Source organism: Rutilus rutilus (assembly GCF_951802725.1).
Source record: "Rutilus rutilus genome assembly, chromosome: 23".
NCBI classification, from domain to species: Eukaryota; Metazoa; Chordata; class Actinopteri; order Cypriniformes; family Leuciscidae; genus Rutilus; species Rutilus rutilus.
Genome location: NC_140233.1, coordinates 862,820 through 888,171, shown reverse-complemented (window position 1 = coordinate 888,171; position 25,352 = coordinate 862,820). Strand labels below are relative to the sequence as shown.

At 38.9% G+C, this 25,352-nt stretch overlaps 2 protein-coding genes across 3 annotated transcripts in view; both read left to right on the top strand.

Moving 5' to 3' along the window:
- Positions 1 to 25,352, top strand: part of LOC311283512 (E3 ubiquitin-protein ligase RNF19B-like) — a 320,725-nt gene that overhangs the window by 197,322 nt on the left and 98,051 nt on the right. The gene's annotated exons all lie outside the window — the stretch shown is intronic.
- LOC311282856 (uncharacterized protein) overlaps positions 1 to 25,352 on the top strand; it is a 35,425-nt gene that overhangs the window by 2,466 nt on the left and 7,607 nt on the right. For both annotated transcript variants that reach the window (XM_084396922.1, XM_084396921.1), the window contains exon 2: positions 7,742 to 7,864. In XM_084396922.1, the coding sequence (XP_084253048.1) occupies positions 7,742 to 7,864 (123 nt within the window). The remainder of the gene's footprint in view (positions 1 to 7,741; positions 7,865 to 25,352) is intronic.

Below are 25,352 nucleotides of genomic sequence, written 5' to 3'. Positions count from 1 at the left end.
TATAAAGACAGTTTCAACAAATTTGGAATGTTTTTTTTTTTTAGAAAAATCCTACCTACCCTACCTTTAAACATTACACTTAAGTCTCACATTTGTGTTAATGTACTGACCAAATTTGCACAATATTACAGTACAAACTATACTGTAATTGAAATATTGTCACAAACACACTGTAGATGTAGCAAAAATGGTAACAATATACTAAATTAACTACTGCACATTAATTATAGAACTTTGAGCATTTAACAATTTAAATAATTTTTTCCTTCATAAATGGATAATGGAGTAAATCGAGGGGAAAAAAAACAAACATTGTCAGTGATATTAAAGTCTCAAAGTGATGTTTTTTAAACAAATATTTTCTGGGTCACAAACTGAAGAGGTGGTAACAATGGTAACAATATACCATATTATTTCTTGCAAATCATTTGTAAAACATTCTCACAGTGGTGTTAAAGTCTCACAGTGACGCTTTTTTAAACAAAAAGCTGGTTTGCCAAAGACTGCACTTTAGGCTTGAGAGAACTCTGTCCCATTGACATTAGCACACGCTGGATGAAATCAAACATGTTGGCAAGTGATTTTGGGTAATTCAGGTCTAGTGCGTAGATCAGACCGAAGAGGAGACACATAGTCTGTGGGAGGTCCTGCATTTTTCCCATCACCACTTGACCTTCCAGTATTATCCCAATCGTAGTTAAATGCAAGGAATTGTGGGGCTGGAGTTCAGTGTCCTCAAATAAGATGCCCACTGGCACATCAAGGATGGAGTTGCGATGATCAGACACCTAGTGAAAAAACAGGCCTAAATAGAGTATTGCGATCGGGAATCAAATGTTTATCAATGTATGTTTATCAGAACGTGCACTAGATTTATTAAAAACACAAATCACTAACCCTAATCCCAAATTATATGGACAAGTATGCATTCGTCTGAAAATGTACATGTTTCCAGCAAAGACAATACTTTTTTGTAAGTATGCAGTATAAATGACGTTTATTAATTTGAAGACTTGGCCACATTTGTATTTTAAAGGAATAGTTCACCCAAACATGAAAATGCACTCACTCTCAGGCCATTCAATTTATAGAGGAGTTATTTTTATTTTTTTTATTTTTTTCATCTGAAAAGATTTGGAGAACTGTAGCATCACATCACTTGCTCACAAATTAATCAATCAGAAATGTATCATGAAAATATTGTCAATTACTGGTGAAACTGACAAAGTTTGCCCAAATAACCTGGGAAAAATAACCCACATGGTCTAAGCAGTAGCTGCCATGTTCTTTCTTGCACAGAAAAAAAGATCATCAAATATGTATCTCTCAGGTAAAGAAATAAGCTGTTGACATTTCAATAATCATACCATCACAAAATCATGACGAAAATATCGTTAATTAATGTCGAGGTTGTCAAAGTTTGACCAGAAAAAAAAAAAAAAAACATCACTAACGTAACTAGTATAACGTTAACGTAGTATAACGTTAGCTGCCATGTTCTTTTGCCGAGAAATACACGATTACACAATGATCAAGTTCATATTTTACTAATTAAAGAATCGTCAGGTTACAAAGTTAATAATAATAAAAGTGCCTTGCTATTATTGAATGGAGATGAAAGGAGAAACTGTTTGACTTCCAGGCAATTCGCCAGCTCCCCTGAAGGTTTTACATATTTAGGAATTAAGATTACCCCAAATATAAGCATCAATACTACTGTAGGTGTAAATTGCTGCAATATAAATGGCTTATGCGGACCTACATTACCCCAGTAAAACTACATAAATTTAATCCAAATATTCCAGATAGTTGTCTAAAATGCAAACAAGAAATAAATACCCTTTATCATTGTACATGGGAGTGTAATAAGATTCAAGGATTTTGGAAGGAGATTATTTTTATGATTGGTAAACTGGTTGAAGAAAGTGTCCCTCTTGCACCTAAATTTAGTTTGTTTCATATATACCCAATAAATCTTGGGGTGAATGCAAGAAAGCGAAAACTAATTGATTTCAGTTTGCGTCAGGCCAAGCATGCTATTGCTTTAAAATGGAAGGAGATCCAAGGACCCTTCCCTAATCAGTGGTTTAAAGAAATGACCTGCAACCTTGCCTTGGAAAAACTGACTTATGTCGTTAAAGGGAAACTAAAAGACTTTTACAAAATTTGGGCTCCCTTTTTGCACTAATGTAACCAACTTGATCAGACAACATGGGATGACTGTGTTAGGGGTTAACAGTTTAGGACCCAAGGACCAGATGTTTGAAAGAAGACCCGGAGTCAGAATTATAAAAAAATAGAGGAAAAGTTTTACTGAAGATAGTTTGCAGTTTCATCAGCAGAAGTCAGCTTCAAGACTCACACAGGAGTTCGTAGGCCGCCCTGCTTACAGTTACAAAGATCACAGCAGTTATACCATTTCCAAGGTCTAAGCTACGTCATTGCTTACAGGCTGAATGATTCTTATTGGACAAGAAATTGATAAACATAGTAATTTTCCACAGATAGACAGAAGCATATCTCCATAGATTATGCCGCTGACACTCGGACCCTGAAGTTAGGCACGTCATGACCTTCCAGGTCGCAAATTTGGGTTACTGGGCGCCAGCATGTCCCGAACAAGAACTCAGTCAATCTCCAACAATGCCAGTGTTTCCTTAACCTGTAAGCAAGAAGACTAACACACACACCCGGCACACATCTTTTCCAAGGTTGGATTTGGCCAGGCTCTAACTATAAACAGGAGAGTCGTCTCAAAACATCAAGATAAGTTCTTTCTCTCAGGATAGGACACTTTATCCTAAATGGAAACTATAGGCTTTAACTGACAAATGGTACCTTAAACTATAGACTTAAATGACCCCTATGTGTTTTAACATGTTGAAGACCTTTCTCAAACACAAAACAAGTCCCTATTTAATGGAAGCTGGGATAAATAGGCAAGCACTGTTACTGCATTCAAATATCAAATACTGACATTAATGAATACATGAAAAGAACATTTCAGTGATCACACTGGTAACTTCTATAACAAAGTAAAATCTTCAGAGAAGTCATTCAACTCATTTGATATTTAGAAGGAAAAGTATTGATTAATACCTTGATTATAATCACTCATTACATATACATTGAAGCAGCAGTGGATTCCAATCCACTCCCTTCAACTGAAATAGCTAATTAAACTACACAATGTAAGGCTGTGAACTGTGATACCAAAATGTATAATTGTTTTATTTTATTTTATGGTTTAGTTTTGTTCTAGATGTCCTGTAAGTGTTTCTTATTATTGTCTCTATTTTTATTTATTTATATTATAAATATTTATATTGTTTATATTATTAATTCATTTTAATTTTGTTTTAATGTACAAACAAAAGCCAATAAACATTTAAAGTGTGTATGTCAGGTTAATTTTTTTTTTTAGATATATTAAATAATGTTTAGATGTCTGAGTGAAAATGTAATTATCATTAAAATGATTACTGTAATTGCCCTACAATAAGCTTTATAGCCATTTCTGTCAAGATCATATTTTTAAAACACAGCTGAGCTGTGACGTCAGAAGAGGGAGACGTTCCAAAAAAGTTCTATTGAAGTATGGAGAGTTTTGAGTCTGAGGAGATCCAAAATCCCCCTCAAACCTACGATGGCCCACAGCCATACAATTTTGAGCCTCCCAGGCGTGAGACGGATGAGGAGCCAAACAGAAATTTAAATAATTCCTATCGAAGAAACATAAATATCTGGTGTGAAGAGAATATTGATTGATTTTGATTTAGAATTTGATATAAAAATCGGGTAGGTCAAATCGATTCATATTTTCAAAAAATCTATTTTTTTTTTTAATTCTCCCCCTCTTCAGTATAGCGTAGTACAATACATACATTTTGCATTCGCCAAATATTCCTTCAGGTTTTCCGTAGCACGCTCCTTTCCCTGCGGCGCAGCCCTCGATGCTTCACAACATCACGACAAAAAGACTAGCATGTTTAATTTTTTAACGATCCTCCACGACGACGGCGCGCAAGTGGGTGGGTGAGTGAGAGAGAGTGTGTGTGTGTGTGTGTGTGTGTTAGTGCGTGAAGGCTATGTGAGTGAGCTTGTGTATGTGCGAATGAATGAGTGTGAGACGGGTCGAACCAGGCATGAAGAGTTACCTTACGCTGAAGCTCCGTGGCTATAATGAACAGGCTGCTATGTCAAGATTGCTATGCTGGAATATGTTGGTTTGTTTGTGTGTGTGTGTGTGTGTGTGTGTGTGTGTGTGTGTGTGTGTGTGTGAGAGAGAGAGAGAGAGAGAGAGAGAGAGAGATCGCGGGCGCGATCGAACAGTGGAAACAAAAACATTCTCCGTTTTGTTCAGGACATCATTCAAACTGCAAAGTGTTTACTTATATTTGTGTACACACTCGCAATAAAACAAAACATTCTGCTTGCACAATTACTTAATTTCATTATTATTAATTATCTGCTTTTTGTGAAAAAGTGGACTCTGTGACCGGTTTTAACGGTGTTTTTGCACCCAGCACAAACGCAGTAATTCATCGTGAAAATACGCCTGCGTATAACTGTTACCTAAATAACTAACTAACTAAATAAATGTCCTAATCACTAATTCTCTCGCTCTATCACTCGTACAATTATCAACACAGCTCACAAACTTCAACTCTGAACTGGGGAGACGTCTCCCTCTTATGACGTCAAGCGATTCGTTTGGGGGGAGGAGCAGTTTTAAGCCAGTACTGAAAATAACGAACTTTTTCATCTTATATTCTGCCTTTAGGTATCGAAAAACATAAAAAACAATACATCAACTTGTCAAACGTGTATTTCCCCTAACTATTTTGTGTTCATCTAAAAAAAAATTTTAACCTGACATACACACTTTAAAAAAAAAAAAAAAAAAAAAAAAACTAATTAAAGAATCGTTTGATATCGCAGTTATCATATCATCACAAAACCATCAATAAAATAGTGGCTAACGTTATGTTGGAAAAGTTTGACCAGGAAATATTGTAATTAACGTTATGGCTGCGTTCTCTTTAGAACCGTGCAAGGATTTAAATAAACATATTTCAGTTTTAAAAAGTCACACAAAATAACTTTATATCTTAATAATTGTACTTACCGAGAATGGCACACCCCGTGACATTCTTGAAATTTGCACTGGTGTCAGCAACAGACGATGCGAAAATCACCAAATCAGTCAATCGGTGCATTAGTTCTCTTGTTGCCAGGCAGAACTGCTTGCGTGGCCAATCGCATCAAAGGAAGACCAGAGAGAGCCATTTTAATTAAACCGATTTTAAATTAATTTGATTTAACGTTAAACATAATGTGTCGTCGCTGTATTTCTGTTATTTTGTATATTTTTAATGAGACTTGGGAGGTGGCTGTGAGGAACTCTTTCATGCATTTTGGCACGTGGCATATGTGCACGTGCCTGTTTATACAAATGTATGAGCTTAATTAAAAGACTACTGAGTGAAAACTGTGCAACCCCCAGTATTACAAAAAAACTCTTGTATATGGGTATTAAAGTTTATTTATCAAGTTTTAAGTATCAGGTTTTTTAAATTTTATTTAATTTTTTTATAAAAATCAGTTTATTTCCATTACGATCAATAATTGTAATATAATGAAAGCCATTTGTTTTCTGGTAAAATAAGAATGACACCTTGCACTTAAAGAAAGCATGTATGAATGTATTATCATTTCACAGTCAAGAAAACAACATTTGTGAAAATGACCTTTTGTGAGGATTAATCATGATTTTGAGCTCAAAGCACTTGAAATCTTAAGTTTATGTATTTTGAAGGTAAATAAGTTATTTGAACATATTTTTGAGTGACAGGGCCAAAATGCTAAATTTAAATTAATGTTTAGTCAAGTACACTTGATTGTTTAAGTAAAGACAACATTAGGGTTTAAAATGTATCCCTTTCACTTACATTGTATGTGCCTAATCAAGGTATTTGTTTGTAAAGATTATCATTATTATTAATTATTATTTCTATTATGTTGTAAAACGACATTGCTGCAAATGCTTGATTAAGGAGCTTAACGGGATAGTTCGTCCAAATGATATTTAACCCATGACTTACTCACCCTCAAGCCGTTCGAGATGCATATGTCAATCTTTTTTCAGACGAACACATTTTCAGTTATTTTAGAAAATGTCTTAGATCTTTCAGTGGTTAGAATGTGAAGCAATGGGTTCCACCTTCTTCAAGTCCCAAAATGTGCATGCATCCTTCACAAAAGTAATCCATCCGGCTCCAGGGGGATAAACGAAGGCCTTCTGAGGGTAATCCGTGCGGTTTTAATATAGGCCTTCTGAAGTGAAGCGATGCGCTTGTGTAAGAAAAATATCCATATTTAAAACTTTATCAACTAAAATAACTAGCTTCTGGCAGACGGCCGTACGCAAGTCGACTTACAGCAAAAGAATAACACTTGACAATGTATAACATAGATGTAGGAGTAGCGTAAGCTTTGACACCTTTCGCGGTTCAACCAAACAGGGCTGGGCAACAAACTCAAGCTCCTCCAACATTTGTCTTAAAAAAATTCTCGTTTTAGACTTCAAATTCGTGACCGGTGTTTTGTTCGTCAATACGTCATGAGTCAGGTCAAGTGTTACTCTTTGGTCATAAATCGGTGCATACCGCCGTCTGTCAAAACTACTTATTTTAGTTGATAAAGTTTTAAATATGGTTTTTAATAAGTTTTTAATATTCATTTGTGTAAGAAAAATATCTTACACAAATGAATCACTTCACTTCAAAAGGCCTTTATTAACCCCCTGGTGCTGTGTGATTTACTTTAATCATGGATGGATGCGCTTTTTTGGTTTTCAAAATCTAATCGTCCATTCACTGCCATTATAAAGCTTGGAAGAGCCAGGACATTTTTTTATATAACTACGATTATATTCATCTGAAAGAAAATGTCATATACAACTAGAAAGGCTTGAGGGTGAGTAAATCATGGGCTAATTTAAATTTTTTGGTGAACTATCCCTTTAAGACAAAAAACTACAAAAAAACTTTAAACACAATAAGATGCTATATATAATTTAGTTTAGTATGCACACTGTGACAGCTGCCTTTCTGCTCTCATAAATCCATTTTATACTGCCAAGGCATGCAGTTGTCTCTTTAACACAGTTTGGAAGCGGTTGAAATTACCGTAAACAAGTGTACGTTGTGACCAAATAATTTGCAGAGTTCTGCCAGAAGAAGCAGCCATGATGAACAGCCGATTTGTATGGAGGAATCTGATAACCTAACTACATTGGAATTCGTGAATGGAAAAATCAAGTGAGCTTAGACTGATTTGTGTTCACAATGGACATTTTTATTGAACCATAGCGTAAGCTGAAAGCAACCCGTACCCAGACCACCCGTCTCGGTTGGGTTTGCTTTAAATGGGACTGAAATCGTTTGCAGTTTTCACAGATGGGCCCAAAAATCAAGCGATGTGCTCAGACCCCTGAAAAGAACCAAGTGTGAAAACAAATAATGTTGCAACTACTGTACATGCCAACTAACTCTTATAAGAGCATTAGTAGATGGGTAGGGATAGGGTTCGAGTTAGTAGAATAAGTTGACATACTTGCAAAGTTACTTATAGTTAGAATGTCTAAAGGGGACCATAAAAACAAAGTGTAACCACAGTATTTGTTTCAGCGATCTTTGTAAAAGGTTTTTATTTATTATTGATATTTTTCTTTTGTCAGGCCCAGATCACTTGAGGGTGTTTTTCGGGAAAAATCAACTGGAAGACCATCGAACACTTGGGATTTATGACATTAAACATTTATCTGTTCTTGTCTTTGTGATGACAATGCCCCCTGCAGAAGGTATTACATATTTTCTATTGCTTACACTTTGTCTAGACTTTAAAGGAGTCATAACCTGCAAATTTCACTTTTCCACGAGAATCAATGTATGTTATGATTGCATAATGATTATACACTGGCCGGGAAGCCGATATTTAAAAGTGAAGCGTTTGTTTACCTCAGGGTTTGTAAAATATCCCACGTGCACGCGCTCTAAAAAACGAGATTTTGATTTCAGCCCCGTCTTGAAGTCAAGACGGGGCAGGATATACCATATATGGACACCGCAGCAGGAAGCCCGCCCTTCCCCTCTCCCCCTCATATTCAGTTCAGTCGCGAAAGATGGAGAAACCGAGTGCACACGTGAGTACACACAACTATGACAACATATCATTGTATTGATTTTTTTATAGAATAGATAAGGATAGATAAATAAAACAAACAGTCAAGTAATAAGAAACTTATAGAAAAACATCACGTTACATGTCTGTAGAAGAAAAATATTAAATGTCTAAAAAACCAGGGCCCGTATTCATAAAGAATCTTAATGCAAAGAGTAGCTCCTAGTGACAAAATTCTAAGAAAATTCTTAGAAATGTGGGCGTTTACTCTTAAATTTAAAGAAAAAATCCTAGTAAAGAAAAAAGTAATTCAGAAAGCATCTTAACCCTTAAAAGAGGTCTTAAGGTCAAAATTGTTAGGAGCACGGCCGAGGACTTTTAAGAGGCTTAAGAGTTTCTTTAGCAGAGGAGAAAATGGCAGAAAGACGAAGAAGGAGAAGAAATGTGTTGCAGACAATGGATGACAGTGAGTTAATAAGGCGCTATAGATTAGATCGTGCAGGGATCATGTTTGTGACAGATCTTTTTAGAGACACGCTAATATCTCCAACACAGCGCAGAAATGCCATAGCGCCTGAAATGAAAGTAATCACTACATTACGATATTTGGCAACTGGGAAAATTCCATGTTTGATACATTAAAACCAACATTCAAACCACCATTTAAATAGACATGCCAGCAATCAGTGTAATTAGAAAGAGTGGAACAATTTTTATCATTCTAAGCCAAGCAAATACCTTATAGGAAATCAACAGCATGGTTAATAAAATAAGGATTTATATATATAATGTGTGTGTGTGAGAACGGTCAAATAGGAAAAATTACGCATGTAATTTCAAAGTGAAGGCTTAGAATAGACCCTATACTAAAAATCACTTTTTTTCCCCTTCTTGGACAACCAACCAATCACAGTCTTCAAAAGATTGTGTCATACATAGCAACGGGGTCAACCCCGCCTCCTCACTAAGATGAAAGTTTTTGTCTTTTCCTTACTCAGAGTTGCTCTCAGATCGGTCCCGAATCGCTCTTAAGCTAAGACTCCTACGTAAAAGTTTTTAAGCTAAATTAAGAGTTTTCTGAGAGGATTCTTAGAATCTTTATGAATACGGGCCCAGAACGTGAAACAAGGCAAAAACACCACATGATAGCAAACGTTGATCTCAATAACCACTGTAAGCTGATAAAAAATTTTGACTACATCTCCGTTAATGTAATCTACATTAAATAAAAGGTAAACCTATTAGGGAGAAACTAGCAACAAATGTTTTAGCTCGTTAGTCAAAATGATTGTCTTTACCATTCAGAGACATCTTGATGTAGACGTCCTTCCATCGACTCTACATCTTCCCTTTCCAGCTCAGGTTCAGAGTCTGGCTCAAACATACACGGTTGAATTCCGTATAGGTTGCGGCCGGGTCGGGTTCATTGACAACTTGCGCCATGATGTCAGTTTGTAATGATGCTGAAGTTACCTGCGGTGTCAACCCCCCTCCTTCTTGCAACCAATCAACGCGCCCCTCATTTACATTATTAAAATGACCGTCCACGACAGCCAAAACATCGCATCAGATCTCGCGAGACAATAATGCCTTCAGAAATAAAGGTTTTAGGAGCTCTGTTTTTATTTTATTTTCCACTTTTCTTTTTTAGAAGGGCATGAAAGACTATAATACAGCAGTAGGTATCCAAATTAAGACTAGGTTATGACTCCTGATGAGAGCAACAATACTCATAGTATTGTTACTTATAACATTTATAAGATGTGCACAAATAAGTCAATTTATAGCGCTTTATACAACACAGATTGTTTCAAAGCTTAATAGTAGTACAAACAAGAAAATAACAGAATCAAGGATGCAAACTTCATCAAATATGAGACAAAACCAGATTCTGATGTAAAGGAGCTCTACAGAATGCAATAGTGTATTATTCAGATAAATTCAGAATTAGTATTGATTCATTTCAGTTCATAACAATAAGTCAGTAAATTAGTAAGTTAATCAATTATTAAATAAGTTCAATTCAGCAATAAGCAGCTCTACTAAAGACTATCATCATCCAGCCCATAGTAGAACAGATATGCAGAAAACAAGAGAAAGAGAACAAAGACTGTTTATGTAGGAGTAGGGCTGGGCGATATGGCCAAAAAAAAAAAATCACGATAATTTTTTTCATATCAGTCGATATCGATAATTATCACGATAAATGTCAAATCTTTATTTCTTTTTAAAGTCAGATTTTTGCTTCTAAGTTAAAGTTGTAGAAACCAGGGGCCGTATACACAAAGCATTTTATCTTACCACTAGGAGTACTCCTAAATCGCACTAAAAGATTTTAGCTAGGAGTTTTCTCTTAAAAGTTATTCACAACGCCTTTCAGACCTACTTTTAGTAAAGAAAAATGACAACTCCTAAACTAAGAGTGAGTCTTTGTTGCTATGGATGACGTCATTACTCATGCACGAGCTTGACTGAAGTGACCACCTTGATTGGCTGATGATTGTAACGCGGGAATGATTCCAAACCCCTCCCCTACGATGATGAGTGACAGGTGACAGGTCTGAGAATGCGTGCGCTTCACAAGTAGTGCGAAGGACGGAAGATGATGAATAACTGAATAAATAGCCTAAATGAATAAAGAGTAAGGCAAAACAAATAGCCTAGTTGCCTAATGAAACATATGGATTGATGCAATATCTTTGCAACATTATTGAATTAATCTGTCACTATATGCCTCTGCCTACATTTGCAAAGAGAAGAACATTTTAATTTGATTCACAATGAAATGTTACAATTAGTTTACATGCAATGAGTAGCCTAGTTTTGCTTGTTGTTGGTGGCGTTATTGCCTAGTTATGCCTACAATGCAAAATTGTTCCCTCGCGATTGGAAGCTCCTGTAGCCGCCGCGTACGCATTTCAAAACATCGCAACGTGAAATGCCACAAAAAGCGGTTTGTGAAGGTCTTACCCACTGCGCAATGTGACGTCGTAGTGACGTCATTTTCATGTAATTTTTGGACGTCCAAATTTGGTCCATTGAAGGGGTTGTTTTGTAACGCCAGGCGACGTCTTTTTTCGACGTCTTCCGCACGTCATTTTTCGACGTCTTCCGCACGTCATTTTTCGACGTCCATCCACAAAAGTTTGTTTACAATAAATCGCGCTCAGTGCTCTCAAACAAAACAGCGGCTTCTTACACACACACACACACACACACACACACACACACACACACACACACACACACACACACACACACACACACACAACTTGCTTTACCTGGGACTCGAACTCGTGATCATCTGCTTCACGTGCCAACGCTCTACTGTTTGAGCTACAGAGAGAGTGAGATATGTGAGATTTATGATTATCGCGTTTAGGCTAAAAATAGGTTCGGCGCTTGGATCACGAGCATCTTGCAGTACATTTAAAATATTTTAAATATAATATTTTAAATATTTTAAAAATATATTACATTTTAAATATAGCGATTTGGAAACGTGGATGGAGCAGTGAATAGGTTCATTACACAGCAAAATGACACGACAAACTCGCGTTTTGGAAAAGAGCTCTTCATTTGTAAATTAAAAAAATTATAATAATCATGTAAATTTCCTGCACCTGTCATAGACGTCCAAAAAATTACCCAGTTCAGGTCCAATGTTGAACGTCAATATGACGTCCAAGTTGGGTCATGGTTGGACGTCCAAATAGTGGACCTAGTTTGGACGTCGAACAAAATCACCCAGTTCAAAGGTCCAATGTTGAACGTCAATATGACGTCCAAGTTGGGTCATGGTTGGACGTCCAAATAGTGGACCTAGTTTGGACGTCGAAAAAAATTACCCAGTTCAAAGGTCCAATGTTGAACGTCTATATGACGTCCAAGTTGGGTCATGGTTGGACGTCCAAATAGTGGACCTAGTTTGGACGTCGAAAAAAATTACCCAGTTCAAAGGTCCAATGTTGAACGTCTATATGACGTCCAAGTTGGGTCATGGTTGGACGTCCAAATAGTGGACCTAGTTTGGACGTCGAATAGATGTCCAGAATTGGTCATGGACCGACGGACCCAATATAGACATGATCTGCACGTCTATCCGACGTCCAATGTTTAGTGGGTAGTGAGTTAGGAGTCCTCTCGACTTCTTTTAAGCTGTCCCAGGCTTAGGTGCTACTTTTAGGGCTAAAATGCTTTGTGAATTACTCTTAGTCAAAAAAATTTGGAGTCCTAAAGTTACGAGTGACACGCCCATTATTTTTAGGAGTTGCTCCTAAATTCGCCAGTTAGGAGCTACTTTTAGCCTTAAAATTCTTTGTGAATACGGCGCCTGGGTGTTATACTCGACTGCACCTGTCTTTTGAAAATCATATTTCATATGTTACAAGAACAGCCTTTTTCCACCTTAGAAACATTGCTAAGCTACGTAATATGCTATCAGTTTCTGATGCAGAAAAGTTAGTTCATGCATTCATGACGTCGAGACTAGATTACTGTAATGCTTTATTAGCCGGTTGTCCTGCATCCTCAATAAACAAGCTACAGTTAGTCCAGAATGCCGCCGCTAGAGTTCTTACTAGATCAAGAAAATATGATCATATAACACCGATTTTATCATCACTGCATTGGTTACCTATAAAGTTCCGTATTAATTACAAGGTATTGCTACTGACTTATAAAGCCCTAAACGGCTTAGCTCCAGTCTATTTAACGGATCTTCTATCGCCCTATAATCCATCGCGCTCTTTAAGATCACTAAATTCAAGGCTTTTGGTCATACCTAGGATATCCAGATCCACCAAAGGAGGGAGAGCATTTTCACATTTAGCTCCAAAACTCTGGAATAGTCTTCCTGATACTGTTCGTTGCTCAGACTCGCTATCCCAGTTTAAAACTAGATTAAAGTCGCATCTCTTCAGCCAGGCATTCATATCATATTTTAATCTTACAGTTAAATCCGGCATCTAGTTCATAAACGCCAGAGGAGAACTGGCCCCCGACTGAGCCTGGGTTCTCCCAAGGTTTTTTTTTTCTCCATTGGGTCACCTGATGGAGTTCTAGGTCACCGTCAGGTCACTTGATGGAGTTTTTCGGTTCCTTGCCACTGTTGCATTTGGCTTGCTCAGTTGGGGATATTCTGGGAATATTAATTTATTTTTATCAATCAATAAATTCCACTAGAAACAAACCTTGTTGTATTATTTTAATTTAATACTGTGAAGCTGCTTTGATACAATTTGTTTTGTGAAAAGCGCTATACAAATATACTTGACTTGACTTGACTTGCCAAAAAAAATAAAAAATTCCTTAACAAAATAAATATCTTAATAGAAAAATTTATTTCTTAGTTTCTGCATGTGCTAATTTTTATTTGGTAAAATGTAATATTCTAACTGTTTGAGTTTTATTCAAATTAAAACATTGGTCATCCAGTATCATACATTTAGATCATAACCACAGATAAAACCAGGCAAAGCCTAAAGCTAAAACTATCATGGCAAAATGTAACTTTATGGTTTCTATGGTATTTGTATGAAAAACAGTAGTCTAAATACATTATTAAAGCAGAACTCGGCAACTCTAGCGAACTCTAGTCACTTCTTCGCTGATTTTCCCTTTTGTTGTCGCATGTTTTCCCCACAAGCTCCCCTACAGCTGTGGGGGGGGGAGGGCGTATATTTCACAACACATTCGTAAAAAACTCACTTGCGGCGCCTCCTCCCCCTCTCTACCGCTGCTCATGTGCGTTTGTTATGATCGGAGCAAGCCAACTGTATCGTGTGGAGCTATGTCTACCGAGGTGGGTAATCTGGTAATACATCATACATGCGTGTGTGTTTATGTCGAATTGCCATAAAGCAATTCATGTTTCGCGCTCGTTCTCGTTCTCGTTCTCGCTTCTCACGAGACTTCCAATTTCTATCTTGCCGGGACGGTAGTGCCCAAGTTGCAAGGTTGGTTTTCCGCCTGGGAACGCTGGGGGGAGCGGGGAAAGTCACCAATATCACCAGAACAGGTTGTTTAACCATCCAAATGATTTCTAGACAGTTTTATTAAGTTAAAAAAGTTACCAAGTTCTCCTTTAAATACTGTAATTATATTACATTAGTCCTTTAATACATTGTCTACATTAATAATATAATACAATTCAATATGTATATTGCACATTTCATGGTGCAGTTAATATTACTAGGCTAACGTTACAGTAAATCCATGGTAAATGATGGTAATTTGTAGACGGAAGAGCCTTCTGACTGTATCGTTGCGCTCAGTGTTTTTTTCCTGTTTGTCAGCGCTGTTTCATCTGCCTTTAAACTGGTTTATATCACGGAGACGTGTGTGTTCTTCGCTGAATTTTAGCGCTTCTCACTGGATCTTGTGTCCGAGACCGATCAGAGTAAACGCATCTGCTCTAGTGAGCTGAGCTCGCGCATCGCGCCGCGCTGCCATTTGGACTTTGAGCCGAGCGGATTAATGGTCCGTGTGGCACGCGGTTCAAATGAGTTTCGTTCCGCTTTTGGCGCGTAATCTTTATCGAACATTTATCTAACTCTTGATATCGATTTATCGGGAAAAATTATATCGCGATAATTATCGTTATCGTTTTATCGCCCAGCCCTATGTATGAGTAATAGTAACTTTTGTCTGATAGTGTATTGAAGTATCATTTATATACTATTATAATTCCCTTTCTGTCAGTCATGTTTGACATAGGGCTGGGCGATATGGATTTTCCCCTTGGGGTTAAAGTGCAATCAGAAAAAACAAGCCAAAAAGTCAAGATGGCAGGCCCTGCCTTTGTAAACAGTGAACATGTAACATAACATAACGTTACATAACATGAAATGGGTGTATTGGGATTGGTGGGGAACGTGAATTTTTTTTTTACATCACAATAAAGTGTATTGTGATTGTCAAAACATTTGGTAACTAAACAGAATTTTATTAAGTTTATTGACAACACAATGTTTACATGGTACAATGACTGGTATGCTACTGTTTTTATTAGTGCTTTCACAATATCAATTCAATTCTTGCGATTTGATTCTGATCTTGATTCAATATCGATTCCTTTGGATAAATACTAGGTACAGTAGAGACATGTTAATTTAAAGCCCTGTCAGCTGGTATTATTATTAAAGGTTAAAAATAACATCTCAAATTAAATATTATGCGTTTTTTTATAATAACAAGTTCAACATTATAATATTTTAATGATATAGGTAAAAATATAATAAATATGTAATATAGTTTTCATATTTAGCAAAATACTACTCTCTACAGCAATTATTTTAAAGTCCAACTAACGTGCTATGGTCATTAATGGACTTTCCAGAGGTAAAAGTAACTTTACATGTATTGTCCTCTAGCTGTTAGACCTCTTTCCGCAGTTGAAAAACACAGATTGTTCGATTTTATTTCATTTCGGTAAGTTGAACTGTATCTTTCAAATTACCTATTGATCATTCGTGTTTATTTAGTTAACTAGATCATTCTATTAACTAGTAGTAAAGAGTAACAGATGATCGGTTCACGTGCCGCTGCCGCTTGAACTCTGTCAGCGATCTGTCAAGCGCCAAAACGGTGTTCATTGTTTGAATTTCGTAATTAAATCGACAGAATCTGAAAGCTGAGAATTTGTTTCATAGCAATAGTAACCTTCTCTGTCTTGTCTGTCGGTGTCAGTGTCCTCTTTGCTTCATGACTTTTCTCTGCGTGAGAAAATGGATGTGTGGCGTGAGAGCGTTTAAAAAGTGACGACTGCGTGAATCTCACGGTGAATTCGTGAGAGTTGACGGCTCTGCGGATTTAGTTTGTAAGACTGTAGGTTGTTTTTTGGCGGGTGTGTTTGTGCTGCCGTGGTCTTGCCGTGTTGTTTGTGTATCTCTATGCCAAACGCGCGAGGGGAAGAGCTGAGCCCGTTCGGAGCTACGGGAGCCCAGAGGGGAGCGTCGGCGAATGTTAAAGAGAAAACCGATTTTCATTCAAAAAAATTAACGTAAACTGCACATTCGAATTAATCGATAGAATCGATTTATCACCCAGCCCTAGTTTGACGTGGTGTCAAATCGACACTAATGGTGTCTAAAGCGAGCGAGCAAGAGCGTGCGCATGGCAGAGAGAGAGGGAGCGAGAGACCTTGCGTATGTGTGCCAGCTAGTGTGCCTCACGAAGCGCATGCATGCAAGGACCCAAGCAATCAATTGTCAGTGCGGGCGGGCTTTTATCTATACCATAGTTTCTTCATATTGCGTTTGTAGAGAATAACTCCAAATCAGTAAAATAACAAATATTACATTACGAAATATCTCCATGCTGAGCCTGTTTGTGCACTTCCTGCTTTTCCCTGCTTGAGAATTCCTGTCCAATGAATGGAAGACCTTAGCACATGTGTGGTTTTGTTTACACATTTTGGTTCACTTGCAAAAAGAGCAGTGTGAAAGCGAACCGTACCAAACAAAAAAAATCAACATTCTATTTGGTCCGGACCAAAGCAAGTGAACTATCGGACTTTCCTGGTGTGAATACACCCTAAGCTTTGTTCTTCGGGGCCAAAGTAGTGCATCCCTTTACATAAAGCTATCCATTTACCTCTATCTGCTGGAAATATGGCATATACACTGAAAAAAATTATAAACGCAACACTTTTGTTTTTGCCCCCATTTCTCGTGAGCTGAGCTCAAATATCTAAGACTTTTTCTATGTACACAAAATCTGTCTAAATCTGTGTTAGTGAGCACTTCTCCTTTGCCGAGATAATACATCCACCTCACAGGTGTGGCATATCAAGATGCTGATTAAACAGCATGATTAATTGCACAGGTGTGCCTTAGGCTGGCCATAAGAAAAGGCCACTTTTTTTCACAAACATGTGAACAATATTTGAGAGAAATAGGCCTTTTGTGTACATAGAAAAAGTCTTAGATCTTTGAGTTCAGTTTATGAAAAATGCAAGCCCTAAAAGTACAATGCATTAAAATGCAAGCATACATATATTTTTTCAAGTAGAGCAATTCAACAGTTTTTTTTGTTTCAAAAACATTTGCCATTATTTTACTTCCACAATGAACCTCATTGGTTCTTATGGAAACTCAAGCATGCTGCGTAACACGAGAATGAACCTCATTGGTTCTCGCTGAAGCTCAAACTTGCAGCGTAACTCATGAGAAAATTCCTCATTAATTCTAGCGAAAGCTCAAATGTTCTGCGTAACACGAGAATGAACCTCTTTGGTTCCCGTTGCTCAAACGTGATGCGTAACACGAGAATGAACCCCATTGGTTCTTGCTGAAGCTCAAACGTGCTGGGTAACACGAGAATGAACCTCATTGGTTCTTGCTGAAGCTCAAACGTGCTGCGTAACACGAGAATGAACCCCATTGGTTCTTGCTGAAGCTCAAACGTGCTGCGTAACACGAGAATGATCCTCATTGGTTCTTGCTGAAGCTCAAACGTGCTGCGTAACACGAGAATGAACCTCATTGGTTCTTGCTGAAGCTCAAACGTGCTACGTAACACGAGAATGAACCTCATTGGTTCTTGCTGAAGCTCAAACGTGCTGCGTAACACGAGAATGAACCTCATTGGTTCTTGCTGAAGCTCAAACGTGCTACGTAACACGAGAATGAACCTCATTGGTTCTTGCTGAAGCTCAAACGTGCTACGTAACACGAGAATGAACCTCATTGGTTCTTGCTGAAGCTCAAACGTGCTGTGTAACACGAGAATGAACCTCATTGGTTCTTGCTGAAGCTCAAACGTGCTACGTAACACGAGAATGAACCTCATTGGTTCTTGCTGAAGCTCAAACGTGCTGCGTAACACGAGAATGAACCTCATTGGTTCTTGCTGAAGCTCAAACGTGCTACGTAACACGAGAATGAACCTCATTGGTTCTTGCTGAAGCTCAAACGTGCTGTGTAACACGAGAATGAACCTCATTGGTTCTTGCTGAAGCTCAAACGTGCTACGTAACACGAGAATGAACCTCATTGGTTCTTGCTGAAGCTCAAACATGATGCGTAACACGAGAATGAACCTCATTGGTTCTTGCGGAAGCTCAAACGTGCTGTGTAACACGAAAATGAACCTCATTGGTTCTTGCTGAAGCTCAAACGTGCTACGTAACACGAGAATGAACCTCATTGGTTCTTGCTGAAGCTCAAACGTGCTACGTAACACGAGAATGAACCTCATTGGTTCTTGCTGAAGCTCAAACGTGCTGTGTAACACGAGAATGAACCTCATTGGTTCTTGCTGAAGCTCAAACGTGCTACGTAACACGAGAATGAACCTCATTGGTTCTTGCTGAAGCTCAAACGTGCTGCGTAACACGAGAATGAACCTCATTGGTTCTTGCTGAAGCTCAAACGTGCTACGTAACACGAGAATGAACCTCATTGGTTCTTGCTGAAGCTCAAACGTGCTGTGTAACACGAGAATGAACCTCATTGGTTCTTGCTGAAGCTCAAACGTGCTACGTAACACGAGAATGAACCTCATTGGTTCTCGCTGCTCAAACGTGATGCGTAACACGAAAATGAACCTCATTGGTTCTTGCGGAAGCTCAAACATGATGCGTAACACGAAAATGAACCTCATTGGTTCTTGCGGAAGCTCAAACATGATGCGTAACACGAGAATGAACCTCATTGGTTCTTGCTGAAGCTCAAACGTGCTACGTAACACGAGAATGAACCTCATTGGTTCTCGCTGCTCAAACGTGATGCGTAACACGAAAATGAACCTCATTGGTTCTTGCGGAAGCTCAAACATGATGCGTAACACGAGAATGATCCTCATTGGTTCTCGCTGAAGCTCAAACGTGCTGTGTAACACGAGAATGAACCTCATTGGTTCTCGCTGCTCAAACGTGCTGCGTAACACGAGAATGAACCTCATTGGTTCTTGAGAAGCTCAAACGTGATGCGTAACACGAGAATGAACCTCATTGGTTCTCGCTGAAGCTCAAATGTGCAGCGTAACACGAGAATGAACCTCACTGGTTCTCGCTGAAGATCAAACGTGCTGCGTAACACAAGAATGAACCTCATTTTATTTTTTTTATTTAACCTTTGTTTAACCAGATAAAATCAGTTGAGAACAAGTTCTCATTTACAACTGCGACCTGGCCAAGACAAAGCTAAACAGTGCAACGAAAACAACAACATAGAGTTACACATAGAAATAAATAAACATACAGTACAATCAATAAACCAATCCATATACAAAAAAAAGCAAAATATAGTACAAAATACAATATAATTAAGAAAGTAGGACAATCAATAGGCCATAGTAACAAATAAATTACACATTTACACTAAATTAACATTGGAAATATGAAAATGGAAACAATGAAGTGCAAATAAAAATACTAAAGTACACAATAAATAAAAATAAAGGCTATAAACAGGTGCAGTGATCAGTAAACAGCTTTGACAGCTGATGCTTAAAGTTAGTGAAGGAAATAGGAACCTCTAGTTTCAAGGATTTTTGCAATTCATTCCAGTCATAGGCAGCAGAGAACTGGAAGGAATGGCGACCAAAAGAGGTATAAGCTTTGGGAACAGCCAGTAAAATATACCTGCTAGAACGCATACTACGGGTAGATGTTACTATGGTTACCAGGGAGCTGAGATAGGGCGGGGATATGCCTAATAAAGACTTATAGATGACTTGAAGCCAATGGATTCGGCGACGAGTATATAGTGAGGGCCAACCAATGAAAGAATAAAGATTGCAATGATGAGCAGTGTAAGGAGCTTTGGTAACAAAACGGATAGCACTATGATAAATTACATCCAGTTTACTAAGCAGAGTTTTGGAGGCTATTTTGTAAATAACATCACCCAAATCAAAGATTGGTAGAATAGTAAGTTTTACAAGGGCGTATTTGGCAGCATAAGTGAAGGATGCTTTGTGACGAAATAGGTAGCCAATTCTTGATTTAATTTTGGATTGGAGATAGTTAATATGAATCTGAAAATTAAGTTTACAGTCTAACCAGACACCTAGATATTTGTAAGAGTCCACATATTCTAAATCAGTCCCGTCAAGAGTAGTGATGGTAGCCTGGTTTGCCACTATGGGCAGTGTTCGATTAAAAAGCATGCATTTAGTCTTACTAGCATTTAAAAGCAGTTGAAGATCACGGAAAGCGTATTGTATGGCATTGAAACTAGTTTGAAGGTTAATTAACACAGAATCCAAAGAAGGGCCGGATGTATATAAAATAGTGTCATCTGCATATAAATGGATCAGCGAATCACCAGCAGCCCTAGCAACATCATTAATGTATATAGAGAATAGGGTTGGGCCAAGAATTGAACCCTGGGGCACCCCCATAGAGACTACCAGAGGACTGGACAGCAGACCCTCCGATTTTACACACTGAACTCTATCTAAGAAATAGTTGGAGAACCAAGCAAGACAGTCACTTGAGAAACCAAGGCTATTGAGTCTGCCAATAAGAATACGATGATTGACAGAGTCAAACGCCTTGGCAAGATCGATGAAGATGGCTGCACAATAATGTCTTCTATCAATAGAGGTTATGATATCGTTAAGTACCTTGAGCGTAGCTGAAGTACATCCATGACCAACACGAAAACCAGATTGCATAGCAGAGAAAATACGATGGGATTCAAAATATTCAGTAATCTGTTTATTAACTTGGCTTTCAAAGATTTTAGCAAGACATGGCAGGATAGATATAGGTCTATAACAATTTGGATCTAGAGTGTCTCCCCCTTTGAAAAGGGGGATGACCGCAGCAGCTTTCCAGTCTCTAGGAATCTCACATGATACAAAAGAGAGATTGAATAGGCTGGTAATAGGGGTTGCAATAATTTCAGCTGATAGTTTTAAAAAGAAAGGATCCAGATTATCAAGCCCAGCAGATTTGTAAGGATCCAGATTTAGCAGCTCTTTCAAAACATCAGCTATCTGGATTTGCGTAAAGGAAAACTGACGAGGGCATGAACCAGTAGCTATGTGAGGTACAAAGCTCTTGGCCGAGATAGTAGTGGCCAAATGAAAAGCATGACCAGCCGCGGCAAAATGCTTATTAAAATTGTGAATTATCGTGAATTTATCTGTGGTAATAGTATTTCCAAGCTTCAATGCAGTGGGCAACTGGGAGGAGATGCTCTTATTCTCCATAGACTTTATAGTATCCCAGAACTTTTTGGAATTAGTACTACAGGATGAAAGTTTCTGTTTGAAAAAACTAACCTTTGCTTTTCTAACTGACTGTGTATATTTGTTCCTGGTTTCCCTAAAAAGTTGCATATCACGGGGACTTTTTGATGCTAATGCAGTGCGCCACAAGATGTTTTTATGTTGATTAAGAGCAGCTAAATCTGGAGTGAACCAAGGGCTAAATCTATTCTTAGTTCTAAATTTTTTAAAAGGAGCATGCTTATTTAATATGGTGAGAAAAGTACTTTTAAAGAAAAACCAGGCATCATCTACTGACGGGATCAGATCAAGATCCTTCCAGGACACCCGAGACAACTCGAATAAAAAAGCCTGTTCACAGAAATGTTTTAAAGAACGTTTGACAATGAAAAGTGGTGGCCGTTTGACCACAAACCCATTTCGAACACAGGCAATTAAAGGGTTACTTCAGGATTTAGCATTAAGCTTTGTATTAGTAGAAAACCTGTAGTATTTTCGAATTACCATGCTTTCCACCCTCATATCCCCCTGAGAGGAGAGATTTATGTATTTTTTGTCTGGAAAAAATCCTCCGATGACGCAAAAATCGTCATTTTGCGTCATCGGAGGATTTTCTGGCCAGAGGCTAAAGACTACAGCCAGTAGATGGCGTTGTTCCGCATGTTTTCAGCCCGCCCATACAGGGTGGGATCTCACTCAGTCAGAATGTACACAGTGTCAGCCGTCTTTCTTTGGAAGCTAAGCTAGCAGGCTCTTGTTCTGTGGAGAAAGCTGAATAGTAGGAGAAAGCTGAGTAAGTATGGGTAACCATCCTCCTTTTCCCGGACATGTCCGGCGGGCGAGGATCGTTCAAAATGTCCGTGATTCGGCTTTTGCTTTCTGCGGTCGCCATTCATTGTTTACATGCACCACCTCATGTTTCAATCTAACTGAATTCATTCCGATCGGTGAATCTGAATGTAGTGTTTACATGAACGCTAAACAAGTGATCGGTTGATGTGCGTTTACTTTTAACATTGCTAAGAAAATTCCCGCACCTCCGTTGCGAGACCGGCGCGTCTCAGTAATGACGCCACCGGCCTCGCGCCGTTCTCCCGCGGCCGTCAGCCTCGTCCTGCTCACCACAGTAAACATAATGAATGGCGACTGTAGAACGCAAAAGCCGAATCCCGGACATTTTGGGCGATCCCGAAATCCCAGGCAGACTCGTCACGGAGACTCACTGGTAGCCTAACCTTGTTTTCAACTGCGCTGTCTTACCGGTAGGCGTGGCCTCCTAGGGCAGCGAAGCAAGTGCATTCTGGGAGTTGTTGTCTTTTCATCCACATAAGCCAAAAATACATTTTCTGGCTTTTCTCAGTCTAGAAAGCTCCAAATTAAAAAATGTCTTCACATTTCTTCTACATAAATGACCTATTTTAAATACACATTCATCTTCCCAGAGGTGAAGTATCCCTTTAAGCAATGATCGCTCAAATCCTGGTCGAAAACAGAGGAGGTATAATTGGAGGGCATGTTAGTCAGAATTATATCAATGATAGTACCCGCATTTACGGATTTAGAGTTGTACCTGGTAGGTTCATTAATGATTTGTGTAAGATTGAGAGCATCTATCCTAGATTGAAGAACAGCTGGTGCATTAAGCATGTCCCAGTTTAAATCACCTAACAACACAAACTCTGAGGAGAGATGAGGGGCAATCAATTCACATATAGCATCCAGAGCATGGCTGGGAGCTGAGGGAGGTCTGTAACAGGCAGCGACAGTGAGCGACTTATTTCTTGAAAGATGGATTTTTAAGAGTAGAAGCTCAAACTGTTTGGGCACAGACCTGGACAGTATGACAGAACTCTGTAAGTTATCTCTGCAATAAATTACAACTCCGCCTCCCTTGGTAGTTCTATCTTAGAAATGGAAATTTCAGAATTTTTAATGGCTTTCCTGAGCCACGATTCAGACACGGCTAGGACATCAGGGTTAGTTGAATGTACTAAAGCAGTGAATAAATCAAACTTAGGAAGGAGGCTTCTAATATTAACATGCAAGAAACCAAGGTTTTTCCGGTTACAAAAGTCACCAAATGAAAGTGCCTGGGGAATAGGTGTAATACTGGGGACTACAGGACCTGGATTTAACTCTACATCACCAGAGGAACAAAGAAGAAATAAAATAAGCGTCCGACTTAGCGCTTTCAGAACTGGCCTTTTAGTACATTGGGTAAAAAGAGTAATAGGAGAAGATTTCTGAACATGGTGGAGTAAATTGAACGCATAATTTATCGCCAAGGGTATAGTAAAATGTGAGTTCAGTGGAGGTAAACCCAGGCGTTGAGTAATAAAAAGAGAAATTGCATCTCTAAAAACACCAGTTAAACCTGGCAAAGTCTCTGCATATGTGGGAGGTGAAACAAAGGAGCTATCAAACATATGTTTAGAGGGACTGGGGACTCTACAATAAAATAAAACAATAATAGCTAACCTAAACAACAGCATACAAGGCATATTTAAATAAGAAAAGGGGCAAAAAAAAAATAATAATAATAATAATAAAAAAAAAAAAACCATATAAACAAACAGACCTGCAAGCGTCAATAGTGACAATAGTGAAGCCGAGTAATCAGCATCCGATAAGCAGCAAAAAGGCAACAGTTCAATGGGCACTGCACTAGAAGATCACGAGGCACGCTCGACACCCAGAGCGCCAGCAGTCCGAGGCTAGCAGGCCAAGGCTAGCGGATGAAACTTCAATGACCACTCACACTGACAGATCAGCCGCAATGGCTCAATGGAACTCCGCGCCGACAACAGAAGGTCCAGGCAGGCCAACAAGGAAAAGCTGCAGTGGCCAGGGCTAGCAGGCCAAGGATAACGGACGAAGCTTTAGCGACCACGCCGGTGGATCAGCCACAGTAGCTCGGCGGGGCTCTGTGCCGACAACAGAAGGTCCAAGCAGGCCGACAGGGTAAAGTTGCGATGGCCGCGGCTAGCGAGCCGAAGGTAACGGATGAAGCTTCAACGACCACGCCGGCAGCTCAGCGGGGCTCCACGCCGACAACAGATATTCCAGGTAGGCCGACAAAATAGCTGCGATAGCCGAAGCTAGCGGGCCTAGGGAGACGGACGAAGCTTCAACGACGACGCCGTCAGATCAGCCGCAGTGGCTCAGTAGGGCTCCGCGCCAACAACAGAAAGTCCAGGCAGGCCGACAAGGTAAAGCTGCGATGAAATCAGTAAATCCAGTGATGTAGGAGAGAACACAATCTGATGTGTGATATGCGCAAGATTGGTAGCGCACTGTACAGACTGGCCAATATTGTCCGAACTACAAACTGATGCAAGCAAAACCGTGGTAAGGGCCGCTAGCAGAGGCAAACAATGATCAATAGCTAGTTTGCAAGCTAGCCAACAGGCCAGCCTCTGACTGCAGTTCAGTTCAGTTGGGTAATAAAAATATTAGATCCATTTCACAATAAATGAAGCAGGTTGCGAAAATAAACAAATCAAAAAGAGTAAAATATATGGAAAGGCAGACTGATTAAAAACTGTTAAAAAGTCTTAGACGAAACATTAGACGAGACAAACAGGAACACGTCTGCACTGTTGCGCCATCTTGGGTCTCATTGGAATCTCATTGGTTCTCGCAGAAGCTCAAACGTGCTGCGTAACACAAGAATAGAACCTCATTGGTTCTTGCTGAAGCTCAAACGTGCTGCGTAACAAGAATGAACCTCATTGGTTCTTGCTGAAGCTCAAACGTGCTGCGTAACACGAGAATGAACCAGATTGGTTCTCGCTGAAGCTCAAATGTGCTGCGTAACACGAGAATGAACCTCATTGGTTCACGCTGAAGCTTATATGTTCTGCATAATGAACCTCATTGGTTCTCGCTAAAGATCAAACGTGCTAAGTAACACAAGAATGAACCTCATCGGTTCTCGTTGAAGCTCAAATGTGCTGTGTAACATGAGAATGAACCTCATTGGTTCA